Genomic DNA, 20,658 nt, shown 5'->3' with positions numbered 1-20,658 from the left:
TTAGATTGTTTATTTATTAACAAATGTATTATTATTTATTCTTTGGAACTATAAAATATTGATGAATCAAGGATGAACTCAATGAAATTGTACCATAACCAGTGATAAGGTCAAATAGAGGTACATTTTTAAAGTCATGTCTCTGACTAAGATTAAGTTTCTAAAGCACAGGTGAAGCCTCCGCTCTGCTGTGTTGCCAGATCTAGTTATTACAAGCATTGTGTCAGACGTGTTTTTAATATTTGTAGCGACAGTGTTATTAAACTTGATTTGGATATTGTAATAATGGGAATATGAAGGTTTTAGGTTACAGAATCTCCTTTGTATCCTGTTAGCAAAATACAATAGAACCTTTTTACAAGACTGTTATTGACGCATTTAACAGTCATCATAATCTTAAATCATTGAAAGTTTTTAATATTTGGGTTTTAAATAAAACCTATGTACACGTATATGTATTTATGCATGTATTATATCATTTTTGCATCAAATTACAAAAAAAAAAATTACAATTATACCGATTATGCGAGGTGTTTTGCAATGCAGTGTCTACGGCTGCTGCTGAGAACCCCTGAAATGTGAAAAGGGTCCATATTTAAAAATTTTTTTGGTGCAGTTTTTCAAGGGATTGCTTTTGTCGGGTTTTCATAACAATATCTGGAATTATTAGCACTTCAACTGACACATACAGTTGAAGTCAGAATTATTATTCTTTAATAGAATTTTCTTTTTTTAAAATTTCCCAAATGATGTTTAACAGAGCGAGGACATTTTCACAGTATGTCTGATGATATTTTTCTTCTGGAAAAAATCTTATTTGTTTTATTTAGGCTAGAATAAAAGCAGTTTTTTTTTTAAAACCATTTTAGGGTCAAAGTTATTAGTCCCTTTAAGCTACTTTTATTTTCGATAGTCTACAAAACAAACCATCATTATACGATAACTTGCATAATTACCCTAACCTGTCTAGTTAACCTAATTAAGCCTTTAAATGTCACTTTAAGCTGTATAGAAGTGTCTTGAAAATGTATTACTTAAATATTATTTGCTGTCATCATGGCAAAGATAAAATCAATCAGTTATTAGAAATTAGTTAATAAAACTATTATGTTTAAAAAATATGCTAAAATAATCTCTGTTAAAAAGAAAATGGGGGAAAAAATAAACAAGGGGGCTAATAATTCAGGGGGGGGGGTTGGGGGGGTAATAATTCTGAATTTAACAGTATCGCAATCAATGACTACAAGTATTACCATTTAAAAAAAAAAACTAAGAAAACATAGTGTAACAATTGTAAATATGTAAACAATATTTTAAATATTATTACAAACATATTAACCTTTAATTTTAATTAATTCTTCTGAACCTGGGTGGCATGGTGGCTTAGTGGTTAACACTGTTGCCTCATAGCAAGAAGGTGACTGGTTCGATTCCTGGCTGGGCCAGTTGGCATCACATCTAAGTGGAGTTTGCATGTTCGCCCCGTGTTGGCGTGGGTTTCCCCCACAGTCGAAAGATATAAGTGAATTGGGTAAACAAAATTGGCCGTAGTGTGTGAATGCGAGTGTGTGTCAGTGTTTCCCAGTACTGGGTTGCAGCTGGAAGGGCACCTGCTGCGTAAAACATATGCTAGAATATCTGGCTAATAAACCAGAAACTAGCCAAAGTAAAATGAATGAGTGAATGTTCTAAACATTTTGAATAGTCATATTCAGCACAGATTCATTTATTTGCATAAATGTAATTATTGTTAACAAACTTGCTTTATTTTAGAAAAAAAAATGGTTATATGTCAAAGAAAAGATTTGTATTAAATATGCTGTTCTTCTGAAGTGTACTTGCATCAAAGAATCTTAAAAATTGATCACAGTTTCCACATAAATATTTAACAAACTGAATTGAATTCTTTCTTGAGCATCAAATTAGCAAATTGTGAATTATTTCTGAAGCATCAAGTCACTGAAGAAATTATGCTTAAAATTCAGATTTTAGTACTTGTATTTTTTTATTTATTTTTAACTAAATTAGCTGCATTAAATGAGTGATTCACCCAAAACAAAAAAATGGCATCAGTTACGATATAAATCATAAAAAAAATGCATGAATTTGTAACCATTGACTTTCATAGTGTTTGTTCCTCATACTATGGATAGTAAATGGTTACCTGTTTCCAACATTCTTCAAAATATCTTCTTTTGTGTTTGACGGGGTCAGTAAATGTAGTATTTTATTTTATTTATTTTTTGAGTGAGCTATTCCTTCCAACACAAAAACATAGCCTTGGTAGGCTGAAGAAACATCTTTTAAGAGAAAAAAAAATTGAGTACAAACCTTTAAATGTCCAGCTACTATTACATTTGATAACAATTTGTTTATTTCTTCATTTATTCACTACAGTAAATGTAAGAACAAAGAAGTTGGAAGTTGAATCAAGAGCCCTACTTTAAATCAGGAAGTAAAATTTACAGGCATCCATCCTGACTATGACAATAAATGTCTATAAAGGAAAAATATAATAAAATATATAATAAAAAAAATATATACAGTATGTTTTTGTAATGGATATCATCAACTTGGTGATAAGAAACTATCGTTTTTTGCTTAATTATCGGGTGTGAAAAGATGCCAAGAGAAGCAGAATTAACAAGAATTGGATCTTACTCTGTGAAATCAAATCTGAATGATGTTCTGCAAAGATTTGGATAAGAGATTTTCTTTGAGCTGTAATCTGTATGTTAGGCTGATATCCCGTCTGTCTCTCTCTGTCTCTGTCTCTGTGTGAGGCAGGAGGAAGTGAGAATGAAAAATAAGGTGATGTCCGTCTTTCTGCTGATAATAATGCGCAGGTTCAGCTTGACTGACGCAGGGGATTTGGCTTGTGCTGGATGGCAATATATCTCTTAGGCCAAAAGGAAGCCATTTATCAGACCCGAGTAAAGGACATTCATAGCAGCCTCCCTTATCCTGCAGACTGGCCCAGATGTCTTGTTTACTTCATCCCGGAGCAGGAAGGCAATTTCAAGCCCACAAAAAACCTTTTGCTTCTCATTTCAATTCTTGAACCTGCGATGCAGGGTGGGATATTATTTCAGCGCGCATGTGTGTGTGTGTGTGTGTGTTTGTGTGTGAGGCAGAAAGAGAAAGTAAGTTAGAAAGACACGCTACACTGTGTATTATTGTATTCAGTGCTTGTCACATAATCAGCTTGTTTGTTTGGTTTTGTTTAAGACTTTGAATTGTGTTAGAGGCTGTTTCTTTTTTAGACTGATGAACTTGCATGCAAAAAAATATAATAAAAATAATAAAATAAATAATTCCGAACTTGAGTAGCATATAATCTTAACCAACACAAAAAAATCAATAATGTTTAGATAAATACTAAGTATATGTTAAATATGTAAGTGCTGTATGTTGAATTATATTATTATATCTATATACAGGGTGACATGATGGCTCAGTGGTTAGCACTGTCACCTCACAGCAAGAAGGTCGCTGGTTCGAGTCCCAGCTGGGCCAGTTGGCATTTCTGTGTGGAGTTTGCTCTGGGTTTCCTCTGGGTGCTCCGGTTTTCCCCACAGCCCAAAGATATGCGCTGTAGGTGAACTGAATAAACTTAATTTGCCTTAGTGTATGAGTGGGAATAAGTGTGTTTGGGTGTTTCCCATTACTGGGTTGCACTGCTGTGTAAAACATATGCTAGATAACTTGGTGGTTCATTCCGCTGTGGTGACCCCTGGTGAATAAGCTAAGCTAAGCTTATTCACCAGTTACTAAGGACTAAGCTGAATGAAAATCAATAAATGAATGAATGAATATCTATATGCAGTGAGCATAAATAAGTACACCCCCATTTGAAAATAATTGTTTTTTAATTCCATTTTTTAGTTAATATCGATAATAACTTTTGGTGCCTTTAAACACAACAATTTTATAACAGTTATATACATTATAAATATAGAAATAGAAAGTATTACAAGTATACAAGCCAAATGTATTAACAAAATATTAAATTGAAATGAGCTATTGCAAACAAACTAATAATAAATTAAATTTGATATTTTTGTATGCTTCTTTTGATTGTCTTGTTTATTAATAGTTTATTTTGTATTTTTCCCAACATAATAATTTGGGTGTACTAAGTTTTAGACTTTGACCTTAAATTTTTGTTCCATTAGTTTCAGTTTTGGTGTTGGTATTGACTAATCTAAGGTATATGGATAAATATATGATTGTAAAGCATCCTGTTGCTATTAGATATATTAATTTAAAAGAGGGGTCTGTGAGGGGTGTACTTATATATGCTGAGCACTATAAATCTCAAATCTAGAATACTTATTAATTTAACTAAAACTTCATTTAAAGCTTTATTTTTATATCTTTATATTACTAAATATTCATATTTACATTTTATGGCAATGTATAATAGTTGTTTATTTTAATTTGAATAAAATTATAAAAATGTCATTACTTTCAATAGTTTTTCAATAGTTTTATTTTCATCTTGTGTCGTAACTACCTATAAAAACAGCAAATATTTAAGGTGTAAATGTTAAAGGGTTGTTTACGCAAAAATAAAAATAGCATACTTCTGAAGAAATCTCAGAGCTTTGTGTTTCATCTACTGTACTTCAATGGTCTAGTCTTATGCCCAGTCCCGAAAAAAATAAAAATAAAAATCATCCTCAGAACAAGATCAACCACCTCCAGTGGTTCAATCGGAATATTATCAAGCTGCAAGTGTGCACATTAAACAAAAATAACTAATTTGTTCACCAGTTCACCTCAGTTTCAGTATAGAGTGTGTTCGGATGCACCTGTGCTTTGTTTTAAACAGAGGAATTTCCACATGGACATCCAAAGGGGTACATCAGTGCACAGTTCTCACAAATATGCGCAATATACTGACACTGAAGATGAGAAGCTGTTAATATTCTTGTATAATATTCAGATTGAACCATTGCAGTCATATGGTCTGGTTTGAGTATGTTTGACTTATTTCACAACTTTCTTAGTAGGGCATGGCTTCACATTTCATCTGACTGTGTGTGTGTGTGTGTGTGTGTGTGTGTGTGTGTGTGTGTGTGTGTGTGTGTGTGTGTGTGTGTGTGTGTGTGTGTGTGTTGGATTAGTGTTGGTAAACAGATTTGCCGGTGTTGTGAGAGTGACAGATGTCCTCCAGCAGACTGTCATCATCATCCTCATCTGCCAATAATAAGACACTGATCTCAGATCTTGTTTTCTTCCTGACAGGAGCTGGTCAAACACACACATGATGCCACTGACAAGACTAACTTACGGCAGGCGCTGGACGCCATGAAGGTGAGTCGCACTGTATAATTTATACCGACAAGCTTATATTTATATAATACATATGCTTAAAATAATAAAAACAAAAAAATAAAAAAAATTAACAGTTCTGTCTGGTTCTTGAATCTGATTAACTGATAGTCGCGAGATAATAAAGAAATATCAGCAATTGTACAACCTTTACACTCTTGTGTATTACTCCGCCCCCATGAGTGGCAAGCAGAGGACTACAGTTTGACATATATTGCTGCTGTTGGACAAGAAAATGTACTTTTTTTAGGCTTTTTTTAGGTTAGAAAATAGTTATTTAGATTGCCACTATGCAGTTTATTTATAAGGATAGTGCCTATTTTAAATATTTATAATTTTGGAGATTTAGTTCTTTGTTGGCTGTAAGCCTGTCACACTGAGCAGAGGAAAGACGTTTGACGTTCTGCCACAAGATGATGACAGAGACCGCATAATAAGTCCTTAGGGGAGAAATACAGTTTTTTTTCAGTGTAAGTTTCAAACTACAGCTAACCAATAATTATAAAACTGGTGAGTGACATTCTGGGCCCTATCATACGCTGTTTCCACGACGTGTTGCTATTTTCAGACCAACGCAACACTCGTTTTCTCGTTTTCTGCCACATCGTTTAAATAGCAAATCCACTTGCACCACTTTGTGGACTCATGGTTGTTTTGGTCTAGATAAGAGGTGTGTTAAGGCGCATTGTTGGCATGTTGCTATTTTTAGGAACTAAAATAGACTGTTCAATAGACGAGCTGAAAGCAGGTCTAAAGTCCAGCGCAGAGCGCGTTAGTTGTGTGCTTACACATTGCTTAATACACACAGGGTGTACAGCAATACGCAAATATCTTTACAAATGAAAAATAATTAACAGATTAAATATTTTAAAAATTATTTTCTACATGAATATAAAAACCACCGCCTCTGCATTCTTCATCTCGGGGGGGCTTTTTTAGTTTGTTCATGACAATTTGCTTTGGTATAATGCAATTTATAGTGGTACTATTATTTATCATATGCATATTTATATTTGTTTTTATTAAAAATAAGCTTAGATTTGTCCACCTGTCAGATTCTGGGCCATATGGGGCATAGCATGTGTATTTGGATATAACTCAGTTATATAGTATTGTTCATTTATTCGTTTGCTGCAAATTAGAACTGAATTTAGAAATAGTTTTGAAACAAATTGTTGCGCTTAACAAACAAAATTAATTATTTAGGCTAATGATGTCTGTGCATACAACACTGTTTCCTAATCCACGAAAAAAAAGTGAAAGTAAAGGCCGAATGGAGGAGGCTCATTCTTTCATCATCATGCTGCAGATGGTCAGTTTAACTGCTTTCTCTTTAGCGAAGCGCTCAGTTTTTACACTTACAAAGTCCACCATGTAAATAGCAAATTCACCATGGTGTTACGCAACTGACTCTTAAAGGGAATGGGAGATGTGACTCTGATTGATTTATTCTCAAAACACAATCAGAACTCAATTAGAGAATAAGCTCAACCCTGTTAGACCATGCACCATGGCACAGAGTGTATTTTTTCGTCCTTATTATAGCAAAAGGGGATTCGGACATGCCTTTAATGCTTTTGTGCCCTACGCTTTAAACTTTGCGCTTAGCCCTCTATGTTCATCCCTCTCTTTTGTATTTTGTAGTGCTGTATTTATTCCATAGTATTCTGATAGTGTTTGATTTTCTTTGGCTTTTCACCACACTTTTGGCTTTTTCAGTGGTTAAATATTGTGATCTCCTGATTGCAACAAAGAAATACTTGAAAATCTCTGTACACTGATGGCATTTCATGCTGTTCAGCCTTGTAATCTTAAAATGTGAGCGAAATCACTTGTTTTGTTATCATTTTAGAAATTATGCTAGAAAATCTTTCAAATACTAGCTGTAAAGTGACGTCTGTTAGTTAGCAATGGTTTCTGCAGTTCTCATGTCAGCTGCAGATGTGAGTGAACGGCAGAAGAAAGTAGTTCCTTTTACAAAAGGGTTTTTAGACTCTCCGTGTTTGATTTTCATTTTTATACACACGATTGTGTCGTTGAACAGTTGTATAAATGCAATATCACACTCATAGTTGTGTGATATGGCTGTATTCCATCACTGGTGCGACACTAAGGCACTCGGCATGCAGCCTCGAGCCAACGCACACCTACCACCAGTGCCGATATACAGCCACATCGCACTGCATATATATAATTGATCTTTTTTTTTTACAACAACTGATACAAGATGTGTTAAAAATAAGTTTGCTGAAGTCTCCCCTTTGATTTCATAGAAAGAGAGAGAAAGAGAGAGAGAAATTAAAAAACAAATTAAAAATGAATTAAAACACATTTATTTTGTCTTTGCCATGTTAACAGTAAATGCTATTTCAATTGTTAGTTTGGAAATAACCAGTTTTAAGTTTAAAGTGCTATTTAAAAGCTTTAAAAGATCATTAAATTAACTAGGCAAAAAAAAAAAAAAAAAATAGAAAGTGCAGCTGTATTAACTTTTGTTTACAATGTTTAGGTTTGTAGTTAAATTAATGATATAATATATTAGCTCACTGATATTTTCATTCATAAATATATAACTAGCTTGGCATGTTATTTAAAGTATGTATTTTTTTAACAAGCTGTCAGTTGCATGGCCTCTTTGGTAATCCTCCATTGCCACATCAAAGGTCATGCGTGTTCAATTTCAAATTACAACAGTCACACATTCGATTCTCCTAAAGCTCTATATTTTGCACCACCATGCGTCAAGTTTTTTTTGTGTGTGAGAAAGGCTTTTACTTAGAATCGATGTGGCCCTCTTGACTCAGACATGATCAAGATGGTGCCGAATGCGTCTTGACAGGTAAGCGTCCGCTAATTGAGGCAAATCAAGCTGAGAAGATTGTGCAGATTGTGCACAGAGGGCTGCGATGATTTCATTTGGGTAAATTAGCCACTTAGCATTGATTGGGGTATCAGGCTAACATGGTTAACCTCCTCAAGTGCTCCCCTTAAAGCTCCTCACGCTGGGCCATCCAGATTCCCAATCTCTCATTATGAGAAATGAGACAGTTTTCATTTTTTTCTCTCTTTATTTGACATTTTTAGATGGAAACATGTCTCTTGAAAACATCAGACGGGCCGCCATTGTCAATAGGGAAGCTGAGGGCGAAATGTGTTTATTTTTAGCTGGAATTTTTTCCTTGTTCACAGTCAGGTCAAAGTCTGCGTGTGTTGAATGTGGAGGTGTTTTTTTGTGTGCAGGATTTGGCTCAGTATGTCAACGAGGTGAAGAGAGACATCGAGACTCTACGAGACATCGACCAGTACCAGAAGTCCATAGAGAACCTTGTGAGCAAAATCCCACGCTTTTGTTTAAATCACAGAATGCCTTTTTAAAAAAGCAGTTTTAAGGAATTAAATGCAGACACTCACAAGAATAAAAAAATACTATAGTTATTAATACCAAATACTAAAGTGTTTTTTGTTTACTTTTGAGCAATATCACATGCTTTGTTTAATTAAATCACAGAATGTCTTTTCTAAAAAGCAGTTTTGGGAAAGTAAATGCAGACACCCACATGAAAAAAATACTATAGTCATTTATAGTAAATCTGTAGTGTTTTTGAAAGCCTTAAGAGTAATATCTTTGTTTAAATAATAGAATGTATTTTTAAAAAAGCAGTTTTGGGAGAAAATCCTATAGTAATTAATAGTAAATACTATTGTTTTAAACCTTGATATAGTAAAATGTCTCATGCCTTCAGAAAGCATGTTCGCTTATGAATAATTAAGAAGCAGGGTCTTCTTATAGGGTAAGAAAACTCTGCTGTGAATAATAATGAGAAATCACTCCACTAGGAGATTGGCGCTATGTCACCAATTTTGATCTCACTCCAAAAATTATTTTAAACCCGGAAGATGAAATTAGCTGACAAAAGCTACAAATTATCCAGTTAAAATAAAAAAGACCTTAAAAATCTTTAAAATGTCTTAAATAAAAAAAAATATTAATAAATTAGGTCTTAAAAGTCTTAAATTCACTAAAATAGTGTCTTGTAGGTCTTAAATCTTTTTTATTGGGTCTTCAAGCTCAGATATTGCTTGATGCTATTAGCAGGTTTGGCAGAGAGAGTTCTCTCCCGGGAGAGAACCCTGAGCTCGGAGATAATTGAGCCCAGGGCTCCCGCCTGGTCGATAGAGCATGTAAGGGGAGTAAGAGATCAGGTGGTTCTTGAGAGCTCCCCATGGTAAAGGAAGAGAGGGGGAGAAGGGGTGGACGGGGGGTTTCTTTGGAAAACGAAGATAAGGGAGTACATTTTTGCGAGGCTACTTACAGTATAGTGAGTTTGGATTAATCTGATTGGCTAACCAATGATAATAGATGAGAGACCAGCTGCGGTCAATCATATCACGTGCTACTCTCGAAATTAGTTTGTGAAACTTCACTTAATTTTCCTTCGTTTATGTAAAGCTACCTAATCGACAATACAACCTTAATAAAACTTTTGGCAAAACTATATTCATAACTAAAATTATAACAGTGTGTTGTGCATAAATAGATTTTCTTAAAGAGTTTTTTTAAAGTTATGTTGAAAACCATGCAATTATGCAACTCTGGTCTGCTTGTTTTGCTACATCATTTAAAATATGTGGCTAAAAAATAACTAATTAGAATTTGTATTTTGATGGGGAAAGTATTTTTTTCTGTTGGGTGATTTAAAAAAAAGTGTTTAGTCCTGTATAAGTGTGAAATTTCATTCTTCATGGTCTTTAAAAGCTCTTAAAAAGTCTTAAATTGGACTTGGTGAAACCTGCAGAAGCTTTTGAAGATTTTTATTTTTAAGAAAGCATCAAACTCCAAAACATTGACCTCTACAAGTGTATTTGCTCTGTGTCTCCGCTCTGCAGAATCAGTCTCTCCGTAACTATGGCAGACCAAAAGGTGACAGCGAAGTGCGAGTCGCTTCAGTCGACAAACGAGCCAAACAAGACAGGTGAGATGATGAAAGTGTGCGATTCTGAACCCGAGGCCTCCGAGTTACCAAAGCGTCACCTCAAGCGCTCTTCTTTTATTTCTTCTGTTTCTCTCTTGATCTTCTCCCGCAGGCACATTTTCCTGTTTGACTCGGCCGTGATCGTATGCAAACGGCGAGGCGATAACTACGAGATGAAGGAGGTGATCGACCTCCACTCCTTCAAGATCACCAACAACCCCACCTCAGAAAAAGAAAACCGAAAGGTGCGCAGACGGCCTCCCAAAAAAGCAGAGGGCAGCAACTGCGCTGTTCTGCCATAATCAGTTACTGCGCTAGAACAGCTTTCATTCGCACAGATGGTGTTTCCTATTAAAAACCGTCTAGCGATTGCTAACAAACGCAGACGTTGCCAGACACTGCTAAATTAGAAAACATGATGTTGTTTGTTATGATACATTACATGCTGCTGTGCCAGGACAATTACTTGGTAGATGGTGCTGTAAATATTACATGCATGAGAAAGTGTGTGGCTGAGAAATGATGCTACAGGTTTAAGAAAATGATAGATAAGTTGGATGTGTTGATAAAAGTTTTTTTTTTATTTTTTATTTATGTAATAAAACTTTTAGAATATGATAATAAGAGAGGAAATTACAATATACTTGCAGGTTCTTTAAATTTTATTCTTGTTTTGTAAGGAAAAACTGCACTGTCGTCTGTGTGATCTAGTCAGTATTATCTAATAATAATTCATTCATTCATTTACTTTTCGGCTTAGTCCCTTTATTAATCTGGGGTCACCACAGCGGAATGAACCGCCAACTTATTCAGCATATGTATTAAGCATCGGATGCCCTTCCAGCTGCAACCCAACACTAAGAAACACCCATACACACTAAAGCACACACAAACACTACAGACAATTTAGCTTACCCAATTCACCTGTACCACATGTCTTCAGACTTGTGGGGGAAACCGGAGCACCTGGAGGAAACCCAAGCGAGCATGGGGAGAACACGCAAACTTCACATAGAAATGACCCAGCCGTGGCTCGAACCAGCGACCTTCTTGATGTGAGGCGATTGTGCTACCCACTGCGCCACCGTGCTGCCATCTAATAATAATTGTACAATCAAATTTTTTCATTAAAGTATTCTATTTTATTTGATTAGAAACTATAATATTAGAATATTATATTAAATAAAATGTTGTATTAAAACGCTTTACATTGACATTTTACATTTAATTTGCTTAGAATTTGTCAGACTGTACTAGAAACACAAACATAATCAATGTAAATTGTAAATTGAAGGGTTTAAATTGAAGGCATAACATAACATTTAAGGGTTTAAGAAGTATCCAATACATTGAATGCATGGCTTTTTCAGAAAAATAACAAACAAAACAAAACACCAACAATATTAGGGAGCAAAATGTTTTAACTTTGTTGATAATCAGAAGTATTTCAAGCACCAAATCAGTATATTTTAAATTGTAATGAAATTTCACAATATTTCCAAATTTTGTTACCAAAAAAGTTGTTTATATTTGTAATATTTATTGCACTGAAGCTTTTGGATAATACTCTGACAAAGGTCTTGTCGTTGATCCCAGTTGTAAGAGCAACAAATATTAACTTGACTTCTAGTTGATCATTTGGAAAAGTGGCAGAAGGTAGATTTTTCAGATGAATCATCTGTTGAGCTGAATCCCAATCATCCACATACTGCAGAAGACCTGTTAGAACCCACCTAAACCCAAGATTCTCACAGAAATCAATCAAGTTTGGTCAAGGAAAAATCATGGATTGGGGTTTCATTCAGTATGGGGGCGTGCGAGAGATCTGCAGAGTCGATGGTAACATCAACAGCCTGAGGTGTCAAGACATATGTGCTACCCCTTACATTACAAACCACTGGAGAGGGCAAATTCTTCAGCAGGATAGCGCTCCTTCTCATACTTTCACTCCAAGTCAAAGTTCCATTGGCCAGCCCAGTCACCAGACATGACTATTATTGAGCATGTCTGGGGTAAGATGGAGGAGACATTGAAGATGAATTCAAAGAATCTTGATGAACTTGATGAACGCTTTCTTTGTCATCCCAGATGACTTTATTATTAAGTTATTTGAGTCATTGCAGTGATGTATGGATGCAGTCCTCCAAGCTCATGTGAGTCATACACAATATTAATTGTTTCTCCACTGCAGCATGACTTTATATTCTATACTGGGCATTATTTCTTTTTAGAGACAAGACTTTTGTCTGAGCAAAGACAGACCGTATTGTCCTAATTAATTAATTAAAAAACAAGGCATGATCATATTTGATTTTGTTAAAATAAGCGTAATCTAGAGGCCTTTGCCTTTCATATTAGCCACTTCTGATACCAAATGATCAACTAGAAGTCAAGTCGTTATTTGTTGTTATTAAAACTTGGATAAGGCGTCAAGACTTTTGTCAGGTAAGTGTATAGTACATGAACTGTAAATAACTCTTGCTGCCTTAAAATCACATTTTCTTTCATTCATAAAACAAAAAATCCAGTAAAAACAGAATAATTTTAATTCATTATTCACACCGCAATACACACAAAGAGAAGATATTTATTTAGTGAATCTGAGTGAATCTGCTCTGCTTTATTCCAAGTGATAAAGTCTGATCCATTTGTTAAGTGTGGTTAAAACCACCATCAGTTAAAAACTTCTATAAGCGTCAACACAATACAAAAGATAACAAGATGATCCAGCTCTATTTAACAGTAGTATTTCATCAGTCTTGCATAAAAACAGTGACCCCCATGTATCCTGATCCTCGTTAGAGCGCCTTTTGATGTTTTAAATCAAACAGCTTTAAGACGGTGTTTGTCTTTTCTGTATCCCTGCATGTGTGTGTGTGTGTTTTGCATTCATAACACTGATGTTCTGTGTCTTCCAGTGGTGCCATGGATTCTACCTCACACACAACCAGGGTCAAAACGGCTTTGAGTTCTTCTTCAAAACCAAGGAGCTAAAGAAGAAATGGCAGGAGCAGTTTGGCATGGCATTGTGAGTGTGTGTGTGTAACCGTACCGTCTTGTTTTTCAGGTTTGTTATCTGCCTTGACAGCAGACGCAAAGACAAGATTTAGCTCCGACAGTGTGTCCTGGCTCTGATTCAACACTGAAATACCATTAGTGTTTATTTTTTACTACAGAACAAACACGGTAATGAGGACAGACTTGCTTAGCCAGGCATTTTTCGCAGAGGTGTGCTTTATAAAACATAATGTGACCCAACGGGCTTTCACTCTCTGAGACTGGTTGGTTCAGTTTTGCAGAGAGTCTCAAGACACAGAACACACCAGGATGATTTTTTTTTAGTTAGTGTTGTTGTTTTTTAAAATATATGCTGTTCAGCTTTTTATGAGTTTCTTTATTATTTTATTATCCCTGAAGTTCACTTATAATGTGTGTGTGACCATTTTTGCAGGCTCTTTACGATCCGTATCGGATTAGCTCACGAAAAAGAATTACATTTGGCTATTTACTCGCACTTATGTAATTCCAAACATTCAAGACTTTCTTTCTTCCATGGAACACGAGCAAAACATGGCTGCGTTTTCTCATGAAAGTGCAAGTACAATAGTGCATCATTCACTGCTTTCTTCATTTCATGTGAAAATATTAGAAATAAAGAGGTGACTTGGTGGCTCAGTGGTTAGACTGTCACCTCACAGCAAGAAGGTCACTGGTTTGAGTCCCAGCATTTCTGTGTGGAGTTTGCATGTTCTCCCCGTGTTCACGTGGGTTTCTTCCAGGTGCACAAGTTTCTCTCACAGTCCAAAGACATGCACTATGAGCCAATTTGATTAATTAAATTGGCCATAGTGTTTGAGAGTGTGTGTGAATGTGAGAGTTTATGGGTGTTTCCCAGTACTGGGTTGAAGCTGGAAGGGCATTCGCTGTGTAAAACATATGGTGGAGTAGTTAGCGGTTCATTCTGCTGTGGCGACCCCTGATAAATTAGGGATTAAGCCAAAGGAATAAGTGAATACATATCAGAAATACATTATCATTTCAGGGTTCCCACGTTCATGGAATTCTCTGGAATATCATGAAAGTCTCATCCAGACTTTAAAAGTCAGGAAAGTGTATTTTTTTTTCCAAGCCATGGAATATGAGGGACTTTTGGTAGAGGTGCACCGATTGACTGGCCTATTACAAAGTACAGTGTTGTCATAAAGACGGCCGCGCTCACACTTACAGCCGCATATAACGTCATCGCGCTGCAAATTTTCCACAGTGTGTATGTGTGACAGTGGCACTGTGTTCACATTTTCAGCCAAGACCACCACAACAAAATTTTGTCACAACAAATATAATCATACATACTTATAACTGTCAAATTTCATTTGCATAAAAGCACAATTCAGACATTGAGTAGGCCTAAAATTAGGTAGTACTGGTCGCTTATCGCTAGAAAAAACATTTATGTCAAAATTAATTGCTTCTTTGCTGCACCGCGATGCAGATGGGGACAATTCGATATCGGTTCAGTAATAGATCATAACCGGTTATTAGGTACTAATGTCATTTATCTCCTATGCGCGATGTTGCAGTAGAATACTATGGCGAAGGAGGCAAGGGCAAGTAAATTACACGCTCCTACCAAAAAGGTAGATTATTATGCATGATTCAATGCTTGTGAATTTGCTGGAAAGTCTTTCATTGACACTGAAGAAGGCACAGTACACGAGCTGCATTTTAACTACTAGGGAGAAACTCTGTAAATCTCTCTATCTATTACACTTTGGACATATGACCCGCTGGCGTGTTTGTGATGTGACTTTTCCTCTCCTCTCGGCTGTTAAAGCGATACTTGTGGATCCAGACATGAGCGTGCCTGTAGTGCAAGTTTTTTTCACTGTGTCTATTATGGATTACCTGTGATAACCACGTATTATGTGCATATAGACTGTAACCGCAGATGTTCTTCCCGCGTCAATCGTCGGTGAACAGCGATTTAATTTCTAAAGCCAATCGCAGCCCTTTCTGTTAAGCGGCTGAAGACAATGACCGATCATAGGGGTGTAAGACAGTGCTCAAAAAGCAAGCAGGATAATATTGACATTAGTTTATTTGCTATAAACGCTCATGAGTTTTGTTTGATAGATTCAAAAAGAGTTTTCTTTGAGCAGGTAAAACTAAAGGGACAGTTCATATATCTGACTGCTTGTATTAAAGGACAAAATTGTATTACAAATACCATATAAATATTAATATAAAAAAAATTGTGTTGTGAAGAAAAAATCTAATTATGTATGGAAAGCATTGTCACTGCACCGTGATGCACCGAGATATCAAATTGAGCCAAATTGATGGCATGATATTCGTAATAAAACAAACCTTGAGACCAGAGTAGATGCACACCCCTAATATTACCTGACTTCCCAGTAAGTATTTTTACATTTTAAAAGATGTCTAATAGACGTCTAAACATAGTCGTCTTGGCTAAAACAAGGCTAATTTTGGGCTGTCAGTGAAAATCTAATAGACATCTAAGAATAGGCCAAAACTAGACTAGTGATCAAATAAACAGAAATGAATGACTACTTATATAAAGTCTGTCTAATCTGTCTATTTGATGACTTGTCTAGTTTCGGGCTATTCTTAGATGTCTATTAGATTCTCACTGACAGCCCAAGTTTAGCCTTGTTTTAGCCAAGCGTTCTACATTTAGATGTCTATTAGATGTCTAGTAGATGTATCATAAACACAATTGTTTGCTGGGTTATGACAGCAACAATCAGAAAAATGCAAATGAAAAACACAGTGCAGCATCTGACTCGAGTGTTCCAAACTTCAGATCCAAAAAGGGAACGACTGGAATAAGACAGGAGAAAAAAAAAAAAAAACTCTGTAATGAAGCAAAGACAAGAGACGGCGCTCTGATTAATTAGATAACACGTTTTTAACAGAATTATCTGAAGGGCTCATTAATTCTGGAGAACAGTGGTGAGTCAGTGCTCTTTTTCTCTCTGTCATGTGTCATCAGATCAGTCCGCAGCTCAAAGCTGATTGGAGATCTGTGCTGTTACACACTCCGAGTGCTAATGACATGACATCAGCGCGCACCGACAGCTCTCTCATCTGTCCGTCATCTCTTAATGCCTTTATTATGAGGGCACTCGGCGCTCTAGGGTTATTGGAGATGAATGGAGAGAGAGATGGAGAAAAGGGCGGGAGGGTCTTGGACTATAAAACAGTAATAGTGCCATAGACGACATCATGGATGCTACTGTATCATGCTCTGCTGATGCTTTAATTAGTGGTGCATCACTAGTACTGTAGCTCATGCTCTGGTTTTTAGATTTGAACCGATTATGCAACTTAATATTATGGAAAATAGTGTATTATTTAATTAATGCAGATGTGACATCTTGTCAAATATCAATATCAAATCATAATAGCTGTATATTTTTACATGCAGGACCTTTTGCATGCATTTGTACGGTTGGTTTGCTACAAACACTCATCGGCCGATTTATTAGGTACACCTTTTCCAACTGCTCGTTAACGCAAATTTCTAAACAGCCAATCACATGGCAGCAACTCAATGCATTTAGGCATGTAGACATGGTCAAGATGATCTGCTGCAGTTCAAACCGAGCATCACAATGGGGAAGAAAGTTGATCTAAGTGACTTTGAACATGGCATAGTTGTTGGTGCCAGATTGGCTGGTCTGAGTATTTCAAAAACTGCTGATCTACTGGGATTTTTTTGCACAACCATCTCTAGGGTTTATAGAGAATGAGTCTCAATTTCTGCTGCGACATTTGGATGGTAGGTCCACATTTGGCATCCATCCTGCCTTGTATTAACAGTTCAGGCTGGTGGTGGTTGTGTAATGGTGTGCGGGATATTTTCCTGGCACACTTTGGGCCCATTAGTACCAATTGAGCATCGTGTCAACACCACAGCCTACTTGAGTATTGTTGCTGTGCATGTCCGTCCCTTTATGACCACAGTGTACCCATCTTCTGATGGCTACTTCCAGCAGGATAACGTGCCATGTCATAAAGTGCTAATCATCTCAGACTGGTTTCTTGAACATGACAATGAGTTCACTGTACTCAAATTGCCTCCACAGTCACCAGGTCTCAATCCAATTGAGCACTTTTGGAATGTGGTGGAATAGGAGATTCGCATCATAGATGTGCAGCTGACAAATCTGCAGCAACTGCGTGATTCTATCATGTCAATATGGACCAAAATCTCTGAGGAATGTTTGCAGTACCTTGTTGAATCAATGCAAGAATTTAAAAAGCTTGGAACACCTTAGTAACAGCATAGCAGCAAATCAAGCAGATAAATCATTTCCTAAAGATTAAAGTATCTAAAAAAGATTAAAGTTCATAAAATGATTGAACCTCGAAATGTAGTGTTATCGAAGATAGAAAACCACATTATGTATAAATGCAGTACACTTATGAACATCTGGTTTAAAGGGAGCATCTTAGCTTTGTGGTATTGATTTTTATTTTTATATGTTGACACTATCATTTTGTTTCCTGGAAAATGCTAATATCTAGTTAGCCTTATGTGTCTTGTGAGGCCCACAGTTTATTGGAGCAGGCGACAGATGGAGTTACGTTATGCAAAGAGGCCTTCAGACTAGTTTTTAACACCCATTTTCTCTCTCTCTCACGTTCTCTTTCAACAGATCGAACATCTGTCCAGAGAGCGGGAAATGTAATTTCCATGAGTTCCGCATGCACACCTTTGAGACAACCACATCCTGCAGCTCATGTGAAATGCTGCTGAGGTGAGCTCACCATAGAGGCCCTGTGAATTATTAGATTTTCTTGTGAATGACCCAGAAGACCCACAATGCACTGTAATGTAGGGTTGTCAAAAGTATTGAATTCGGTACCAGTTGGAACTGAGATCAGCTGATTGACGTGGTGTTTGCACTTGATGAACAGTGACAAAGAGTAGTAAACCAATGATCTTCACAGCCAATCACAATCATATCATTGAGCACATGAACACAATAGCCAATCGGTGTTTAAGAACACACTCAACAGTGGTCAAATGTTAGCGAGAAATTGACTTTTTTTTCAGTACCCATTAAAGTACCGATTGGTACCGAAGTCGATACTTTTGACAAACCCACCCTAATGAGATAAAAAATTTTAACTTTTAATCAATCTATTGTTTTATAGGTCTATCATTTTATTGATCTATTGTTTTATCGAGCTGTCATTTTATTGATTCATCAATTTATCCATTTTTTATCCATTTTATCTTTCATTTAACCGATCTATCATTTTATTGATCTATTGTTTTATCTATCGTTTTATCGAGCTGTCAATTTATCGATCTATCATTTTATCTATCATTTTATCGATCCATCATTTTATCAAGCTATCGTTTTATCAAGCTAACTTTTTATCTATCATTTTATTGACCTCTCTTTTATCTATTCTTAATACGATCTATCATTTTATCTATTTTTTTATCGATCTATTTTTTTATTGATCTATTGTTTTATCTGTCCTTTTATCGATCTATCGTTTTATTTATTGTTTTAGCGATCTCTCGTTTAATCGAGCTATCCTTATATCTATCGTTTTAGCAATCTATCATTTTATCGAGCTATCCTTATATCTATCGTTTTAGCAATCTATCGTTTTATCAAGCTATCCTTATATATATCGTTTTAGCAATCTATCGTTTTATCTGTTGTTCTATCCCTTTAACGTTTTAACAAGCTATCCTTTTACCTATTGTTTTATTGAATTATCATTTTATTGATTTATTACTTCATCTATTGTTTTACTGAGCTATCTTTTTATTGATCTATCATTTTATCTATTGTTTATCGAGCTATCGTTTAATCTATCATTTTATTGATCTATCGTTTTATGTTTCCTTTTATCGATCTAATGTTTTATCGATCTATCGTTTAATCTATTGTTTTATTGAGCTATCATTTTATTGATCTATCGTTTTATTGATCTATCATTTTATCTAGCTATTGTTTTTTGACATCTTTTTAACTACCATTTTATCAATCTATCATTTTGTTTATTGTTTTATCAAACTATTGTTTTATCAAGCTATCATTTTATCTATCGTTTTATCAAGCTATTGTTTTATTGATCTATCATTTTATCTATTGTTTTATCGAGCTATTGTTTTATCGATTCGCCGTTTTATCGATCTATCGTTTAATAAATTTTTTTATTGAGCTATCATTTTATTGATCTATCATTTTATCTATTGTTTTATTGATCTATCATTTTATCGAGCTATTGTTTTTTGACATCTTTTTAACTACCATTTTATCAATCTATCATTTTATTTATTGTTTTATCAAACTAATGTTTTATCAAGCTATCACTTTATCTATCCTTTTATCAAGCTATTGTTTTATTGATCTATCATTTTATATATCGTTTTATCGATCTATCATTTCATTTATAATTTTAGCAATCTATCGTTTTATCTGTGGTTCTATCAGTCTACCGTTTTATCTATTTTCTATTGTTCTATTGTTTTACCTACAGTATCTATTGTTCTATTTTATTAAAGTTTTAAAATCGAATATTTAGGGCTTAAAAGTGTCATATTTATTAATCTATTTCTCATTCTGTCTGTGTATGATTTTATCAGAGGGGTCTTCTATCAAGGTTACCGGTGCTCTAAATGTGGTGCTGGCGCCCATAAGGAGTGTCTCGGCAGGGTGGAAGTCTGTGTCAAAAGCAGTGCCGGTGAGCCTCGCATTCAACACAACAAGCTCTTCCTAGCAATTTCTGTTCATGCACATTATAAAGCGTCTGTTTACAGAGCCTCTGGCTCATGTTTCAGCATTATGTGATGTCTTACCTCGCTGCACACTAATGATTGACCTACACTGTAGTGTAACAGACAGGGCAATAAAAGCTGTCAACACACACAGATTCTTAATAACAACCTAGGCCACATAGATAAGCGTGATGTGTGATGACAAACAGACAAACAGGCTTGTTTGGCTTGCTGAACTCATGATCTATGCATATATGTGTGTGTATCTGTGTGTCTGCCATCAGAGCCAGTTCTTATTGTTCCAGGCATTAGTCAGGGCCACCATACAATTTCCTTGTTCCTGCTTTTAAGGCACAGCTGAGCTCTCTCTAAACTCCCATCAGTTCTGCATATCCCGTGTCTCATTTGCTAATTCAATTGTGCCTTTAGCTAGCAATAAGATTTGTAGCTTTGTTTAATGCAATTTAAATTCATTACATAGAATTTTACGGATTTGCATTTAAATATATGCACAGCAAAACAAAAAAAGGATTGTGTAGATTCACTCATTTAGAATCCTGGTGTCGTTGGACCTCA

At 35.5% G+C, this 20,658-nt stretch overlaps 1 protein-coding gene across 3 annotated transcripts in view; it reads left to right on the top strand.

The window, feature by feature from the left end:
* Positions 1-20,658, top strand: part of vav3 (vav guanine nucleotide exchange factor 3) — a 178,463-nt gene that overhangs the window by 111,525 nt on the left and 46,280 nt on the right. For all 3 annotated transcript variants that reach the window (XM_073940907.1, XM_073940906.1, XM_073940909.1), the window contains 7 exons: positions 5,251-5,319; positions 8,578-8,664; positions 10,225-10,310; positions 10,423-10,555; positions 13,229-13,338; positions 17,996-18,097; positions 19,951-20,048. In XM_073940907.1, coding sequence (XP_073797008.1) covers positions 5,251-5,319; positions 8,578-8,664; positions 10,225-10,310; positions 10,423-10,555; positions 13,229-13,338; positions 17,996-18,097; positions 19,951-20,048 — 685 coding nt within the window. The remainder of the gene's footprint in view (positions 1-5,250; positions 5,320-8,577; positions 8,665-10,224; positions 10,311-10,422; positions 10,556-13,228; positions 13,339-17,995; positions 18,098-19,950; positions 20,049-20,658) is intronic.

The sequence above is a fragment of the Danio rerio genome, chromosome 24 (assembly GCF_049306965.1).
Source record: "Danio rerio strain Tuebingen ecotype United States chromosome 24, GRCz12tu, whole genome shotgun sequence".
Lineage (NCBI taxonomy): Eukaryota > Metazoa > Chordata > Actinopteri > Cypriniformes > Danionidae > Danio > Danio rerio.
This window is presented reverse-complemented; position numbering and strand designations above follow the sequence as displayed.